Source organism: Herpailurus yagouaroundi, unplaced genomic scaffold, assembly GCF_014898765.1.
Source record: "Herpailurus yagouaroundi ecotype Mexico unplaced genomic scaffold, PumYag 181, whole genome shotgun sequence".
Lineage (NCBI taxonomy): Eukaryota > Metazoa > Chordata > Mammalia > Carnivora > Felidae > Herpailurus > Herpailurus yagouaroundi.
This window is the reverse complement of record NW_024412412.1, coordinates 35,100,847-35,107,881: the sequence shown is the minus strand read 5'-3', so window position 1 is coordinate 35,107,881 and position 7,035 is coordinate 35,100,847. Positions and strand designations below refer to the sequence as shown.

The window sequence follows — 7,035 nt, the reverse complement described above, 5'->3', positions numbered from 1 at the left end:
CCCAGGATCAGACACCAAGCCCCTAAGCTTCAATGAGGCAGATGATATGCAAAATACATGACACAGAAGCCCAAGTGAGTGAGTGTTTTAGAGGGCAGGTAGGAAGAAAGGGAGAAGATAGGACTGATCCGTCCAAAGACTGTTCTAGAACAAGTCTCAGGAGGATAGAGGATTCTAAAACCTAAAGGGAAATAAGGTGAGGGAGCAGGATGGAGACGGGGGCACATGAAGAAAGTGGAGGGTATGTATCTCTTTCAGAGAACAAGAGAAAGCTCTAGGGCTGGCAAATAAACTCAGTTATGAAAGGGGAAGGTTCTGGGCAAGAAAGCTCATAGAGTAAGGGAAGCATCACTCTTATGGGAGATAGAAGTTGTATGATGCAAGGGGTTAATGCTATATAAAATATTCCCTGTATGTTCTCCAAATCCCAAATGTTCTTTCTTCTCTCAGAAGCATCGGATCCCTGGGTAGTTCATAAGAGCAGCTTTTTCAGCCAAGACCATCTTTCTCAGGCAGCTACAAACAGTGAGGCCTTGAGAGTCCTGTCCAAGTGGGATTGAAGTTGTATAATTTTTAAATCTGATTTTCCCCAATTATCTGACCACAACAGAGCCTCCAATCTCTCTGGTTATCTTGCCAACCTTGAAGAACCCCTGTCAAGTCTCCACCTGTTTTTCAGGCTTCAAAACCTTTAGCAAGAGCACTACTCAGTGTGGCTGTAGTGACTCTATAGGGTCCTGTTCTGGTGCCCCTGTTACCTCGAGAGAGAGAGTTCATAAGCCAGGAGATCCCCTCCCTTCCACCCTCAATACCCATTAGAAACCAGGAAGAAAGGTTCTAGAAGTTTCCAGTCACTAGTCCTGATTCCCATGAGTTTATCTGATCTGCCTAATCTCTCTGGCAGTGTGAGACTCCCAGAAGGGTGGAGGAGAATCCTATCCTCCTAGAACCACAGTAAACACTCGACACTGGATTTGAAACACCGGAGCGCGCAAAATTCTGACCAACTTCTAACATTGCCAAATTCCTTGTTTTACATTGAATTTACAGAGCAATCACAGCAAAACCAGGCATAGGAAGCTACCGAGCCAACCATCAGCCAAAAACAAAACGAGACAAAAAACAGGCCAAACCAAAACTTTATACTATGAAAACAAGAAATAAAATAAGGAGATTTATAGGCCGGCTGATTGTCAGCAAACACAATATATTTACTGTATTAGCATTTGCTCACAGTGCAAATGGTACAACATTACACCATTTCAATATTTCGGTTTTTAAAAATGCTGTTTTCATTAACTATCTTATATTGGCATAACAATGTGACAAAGGAGCAAATGAAATATTGGTGAAGAATTTCACCTTTTCACAATATCAAGCATATTTTGTTAACCTTAGTATAAGGTACTATAAATCCAAGAAATAAAAACATCCACAAAATATATTACATCTGGTTTGTCTTTTTCTAAGTACTCAACTTTATACAAAAGTCTTTCAAAAAATATCATTCCCCATAGGTTTTCCTGTTTAAAACCTGATTTTTTTTCTCTCAGTTCACATAAGTTAGAGTGCATTTTCTTTTGTTGTTTTTTAAAACATGCAGACATATAAAAAATCTGGATAGCACAACCTTTTGGCAACAAAGTTATTTTTCTCTTAGTTTAAGCTTAAATGTCTGAGAACAGTTTTATTAAAACAAAGGAAAACTCAGATGATCATGCAGTGGCATGCATAAACCAGAAGGAGCAAGGAAAAAATATTAAAGGATATTTGATTCCTCCTTCCAGCTTTGAAGTGACCAAAAATTTTGTTTTTAATAATCATCACATTATAAAAAGTATTCAGCAAAATACTGTCTCTGCAAAGAAAGATTTTACCCTTCAGCTGAAAAAATATGGGCCCTCCTGGCAAACTTCGTCCTCTTCTCTTTCCTTCTACAAAAAGTCCAAGTACCTGGAAATTCACAAGCCCCCTGCTCTTTGATTTTTTTTTTTTTTTTGTCCCTTTCACTAGACTCCTTTTAGTATTATTTATCCACCACCAAAGAAAACAAAAACCAAAAAAACAAAAACAAACCCAAAAAACAAACAAAACAAAACAAAACAAAAACCCGGTGCTTTTTTTTTTTTTCTTAAAAAAAAAAAAGTGGGAAACGCATAAAGTGACTTTAAAAACAGACATTCTGTAAACTCCAGACCTTTGTTCCTTCTCTCTGGGCAGCTCAGTGACCACACGCTAAGAGGGAACAGTACATTCAGTCAAGACTGTGCTGGAAGCTGTGTCAGAGAGCAACCTTCCCTACTACTCCAAAAGAGTCACCCCTGTGTGGGGGGAAGTGCTGGGGAGGAGGGGGTGCCTGAGAAGAGGTGAGGTAGGGCGGGGAGTAGGTGAGACTGGGGTATGGAAAAGATATGCCTCATTCAGCAATATGGATTAATGCAAAAATACCCATATCTTTGAGGAAAATTTGGACAGAGATGAGTGCATGTGTGTATATGCGGGTATACATACATACATATATATGTGCATGTATACATACACACACCTATGTAGATACAATCTCATCAGTTACGTTTTTCATAAAAAATAAATCATTTAAAGCTTATATACCTACAAATTCTCTTTATGCCGGTGCACTGCACTGGATAGCCAAGTACCTTAGAGATTTTATTGTGTGTATGTATGTTGCATATATGTATACATGTGTGTATATACACCTACATACATACACACACACCCCAAGTACATAGATCTGAATTCTACCTGTTGTGTTGGGGATGGCAAAGGATGAAACACGAGCCTGCTTTCCCATCAGTGGGGGGGGGGGGGGCGGAGGAGAAATGGGTATGAGTGAGAGAAAACAAAAAGATGGTAAAAGGTGGCTGGTTGAGGCCTGCCTTTCCGGAAGAAGATTTTGAAAGAGATGGGAGAAGGCTTAGAGAGAAGGGAGTGGAGCGGGAGAAAGGGCAGAGGGCAAACTCAGGAACGTAGAGTTTAAAAAGTGGGGTTGAGGAAATCTGTTGGTTAAAAGGCAGGCTTAGTGATGGCCGCTCCTTCTCCCCGCAGATCAAACTGCCCTGAGGCCTAAGAGGGAAGCGCTCGGAAAAGGAGGGGTGCTGAGAGGCCAAACCCTAAACGGCGGTAGCAGCACCGCGGTGGCGGCATCCGAGGCATTTCTGTAAGAAACATTATTTCCGAGCAGATGGAAGACCGTCTCATCCGGCCACGTGCAGGCCCCCAACCTGGGACATTCCCCCAGCGGCCTGGGGACCCGATGTGGGGAAGAGTTTGGGGTGGACACAGCCCAGCTCAGCTCAAGAGTCACACACACACACACACACACACACACACACACACACACACACGTGTGTGTGCGCGCGCGCACACACACACGCACACACAGAACACTCACGCGAGCACGCACACTCGCGCGCATCCCCGCACGCAGGCGCGCGTGCGTGCGGCGGGCAGCAAGCTCTGCGCTTTGGTGCGCTCCTTACCCCCTCCCCCTCTCGGGTCTTCGAGGGGGAACCGAGGGAGACGTGGGGGGAACCGTGAGGTGCTTGGGTCGGGCGAGGCTTGGACGGGCCCCGCCTTCAGTCCCCCGCAGGTCCTTGGCGCGGCCCAGCGGCCCCAGGATCAAGACGATCCGAACTGAACAAAGCGGGCTAGACGCCACCTTTCCGCCCCCACGCCTTGGTTGGGGGGGGGGGGGCAGCGAAGGGAGGGCGCCTCCTGCCCTGGCCCCCGACCGTTGGCCGGTGTGAAAGGGTGGAAACGGGGGACATCGAAGGGGAACAAGGGACCTTACGTCCATGGAGAGGCCAGGGCGCGGCCCCTGCGCCTCAGTGGCTAGCTTTCCCGCTGCTTTCAGGAGAGCAGCTGGGAGACACTGGAGGGGAAAAGTGGGGATCTGGGGGCCGAAGCCTCAGGCGCAGGTGGTGACCACAGGGGCCAGGGACACGGGGGGCGCCGAGGACGCAGAGGGCGCACCCCCCTTCTCCGCCTTCTTCTCCTTTTGCTTGAGGTGGATCTTGGCGTGGCGCTTGCGCTCGTCGCTGCGCGCAAACTTGCGCCCGCAGAACTCGCAGGCAAAGGGCTTCTCGCCCGTATGCGTGCGGATGTGAGTGGTAAGGTGGTCGCTGCGACTGAAGCTCCTCATGCAAATCCGGCATTGGAAGGGCTTGTGGCCCGTGTGGATGCGCAGGTGCCGGGTCAGCTCGTCCGAGCGGCTGAAACGGCGGTCGCAGCCCTCCGCCGGGCACGCGTGGGGCCGCTCGTGGAGCGGGGTCTTGCTGGGTCGGTTGGGATACTTGCGGGGCCGGATGGGCTTGAGCGTGAGCGGCGGCTGGGGCAGGCTGCCAAAGCCCGGGTGTATCTGCTTGTCTTTGAATGCCTTGATGGTCTCCAGAGGGGTAATAGGGGGCGGATTGACCCGGATGGGGTCCATGCCCTGGAAGGGCTTGTGCTCCGGAATGGAGCCCATGTCGTTGGGATGGTGGTATAGGTTGTAGTCAGGAATCATGGGGAAGAGGTTGCTGTCCAAGGCCGGCTTGGCCGATTGGTAATCCTGGGGGGAATAGGCAAGCCCAGGGTTGCCCTGGGGGTCGTGGAAAGACACAGGCTCCGAGTAGAGATCACTGCAGTTAGAATAGGGGGGCAGCGCCGGATACATGGCCTCCACGTCGCCCTGCGGTGGCTGCACCATGCTGGCCGTGGAGGTCTGCGTGCTGAGTGCCCCTGAGGCCGGGGGCACTCCCAAGATGCCGGCGCTCATGAGGCTAATGATGTTGTCCTGACACCAGTTGGAAGGGGAGTCGAAGGCGAACTTTCCCAAGTAGGTCACGGTCTTGTTGCCGGGGGCTGGCTGGAAGGAGCCCGAATAAGAGAGTTCCGGGTTGGGCTTCTCGTTGGTCAGACCGATGTCCATCACATTCTCTGCGGAGAGCGGGGAAGAGAGGGGAGGGGTGAGTGAAGCCGAGCCGGCTCCCGGACCGGGGCGCCCGGGTCCTTGCTCAGGTGTGGAGGGTGCGGCCGGGTGGAGTGAACAGCGCATGGGGTAGGAGGACAGCTGCGCCCCGGCGCAAAGCGGGCGGTGCCGCGCTCCCGGGCGCAACCTGGATACAGCAAAATACTACGGATCGGGGTGTGGAGTGGCTGCCGCACACACACCGCACACGCCGCGCACACACTCACGTACCACACGCACACACGCGCGCGCGCGAGAAGCATTGTTGTTGTTTCCGAGGTGGGGCAGGCAGGTAGCTGCAGCTACAGGTAGTTTCAGACCCGGAGCGCGCTGGGCTCTCGCTCTCTAGCGCACACAACTCGGCCTCTTCCCCTAGCCCTGTCCGCGCCGGGACGCCGCGCCTTTCCTGCCCCGACGAAGCCCCCAGTGCGCACCGCGCCCGGGTCGCTGACCCGGAGCGCTCCGACGCTTTGTCCTCGGCGCGTAGAGGGGTTCTGCCCGCAAAGGGAGCTCTCCCGCAGCCTTCCTGGGCCCCAGCCTTCTCCAGGCCCGAAGGAGCTTTCGGCTCTTGCTGGGGGGGTGGGGGGGGGGAAGAAAGCCCAGCCTCGGCTAGTGAGGGTGGAGGGCGGCGGAAAACCGGCCCGTGCCTCTATGGCGGGAGTGGCCACTCTTCCCAAGCTCTACGGCCAAGGGATCGCCCCCCGTGACGGCCCCCGCGCCGGTGGACCCCCTCCCTCTCCCCGCCGTCCCCACACCCCCACGGCGTTGCTGAACGCCCCGGAAAGGCAGCGTCGCAGTACCTCTCCCACCGCGGGGACTCCACGCCGCACATGGCTCCATCCCGGGTGGGAGGCTGAGGGAGTAAGGGGGGGGGGGAGCGCGGGTGAAAGGGACGCTGGGCTCCTCCCGGGAAAGGGGGCGATAGCACCACGCCTTGCGCGCAGCCTGGCGATCGCGCCCCTTAAGTGGAGAACCCCAGAGCCGCTCGCACCTACCTCCCTCTGGTCGGCGGCTGCCCCCACCCGGGAGAACCGAAGCCTCTATCGTGGCGTCGCCAACCGAGCCTTCCCGATCGGGGAGGGCGGGAGGAGTGGGTGGGAAAAGCAACTCGCCCCCTGGAAAATTCCGAGCGCGCCCCCCATCTCTCCATCCATCCATCCATCCACCATCCATCCATCCACCCATCCATCCATCCATCCATCCATCGATAGCTCGTTCCCTCCTCCTCTTCTCTCTCCCTCTCCTTCCTCGCTGCTTCGCCGCCGCCTCCCCGCCGCCCTTACCTGTAGCCATCTGATTGTAATGGGCTACCGAGTCGCTGCTGCCAGAGAAGAGGTTGAGCGCGCTGGGGATCTCCTCGGGGTACAGATTGTCAGGCAGTTGGTTTAGCAAACTGCTCATGGTCACCGGCAGCTTCTCGGCGAGTTTGCCGGTCATAGCACTCCCGAGCTGCCGCCGCCGCCACCGCCGCCACCGCCGCCGCTCGCTCCTAACGCAGCTTCCAGGCAAGCGGCATCGGAGAGGCGATCCGTGGTGCAGGGGAAAAGCATGCGAGAGGGAAAGTTCGGGGGGAGGGGGAGGGAAGAGGGGAAGGGGTGGGCCAGGGGAGGGGATCTTCTCTTTTTGGGGTGGGTGGGAGAGAGGGCAAAGGGGGGTAATCCTCTTGGGTGCCTCAGCTGGTGCCTTAAAGAAGCTGGGGGGGGGGGCGTGTGCGGGGGGTGGGGGTGGGCCTGGGCTGGGGAAATCTCGGCCCGAGGGGTTGGAAGCGGCCTCAGTATTGATCTCACAAACAGATGCGCGCCGGCGGCCCCCCCGCCCCCCGATCCGCCACCGCCACCGCCGCCACTGCCGCCGCCGCCGCCTCTGCCGCTGCTGCTGCCGCTGCTACCACCACCACCAGCCCCGCCGCTTCCTAGCAAGCTCACTGCTGCCCAAAAGCTCCCAGCCAGGGAACTCCACCAGCCTATTTATCTGAGCCCCGGGAAAGCTCCGTGACGTAGCTGCCCATATATGGACAGACAAAGCCCAGCCGAAGGGGCGCGACGTCACAATGGAAGCTCCTCACA

At 54.7% G+C, this 7,035-nt stretch overlaps 1 protein-coding gene across 2 annotated transcripts; it reads right to left on the bottom strand.

The window, feature by feature from the left end:
• Positions 1 to 1,011: 1,011 nt before the first annotated feature.
• Positions 1,012 to 6,794, bottom strand: EGR3 (early growth response 3). Of its 2 annotated transcripts, none has more exons than XM_040490281.1 (2): positions 6,253 to 6,794; positions 1,012 to 4,938 (listed from the first exon to the last, which is right to left on the bottom strand). In XM_040490281.1, the coding sequence occupies exons 1-2, from the start codon at positions 6,404 to 6,406 to the stop codon at positions 3,929 to 3,931; spliced, it is 1,164 nt and encodes a 387-aa protein (XP_040346215.1). In that variant the 5' UTR covers positions 6,407 to 6,794; the 3' UTR covers positions 1,012 to 3,928. The 2 variants fall into 2 exon arrangements, with proteins under 2 accessions (XP_040346215.1, XP_040346214.1); XM_040490280.1 differs by lacking the exon at positions 6,253 to 6,794 and adding an exon at positions 5,770 to 6,100.
• Positions 6,795 to 7,035: the final 241 nt, after the last annotated feature.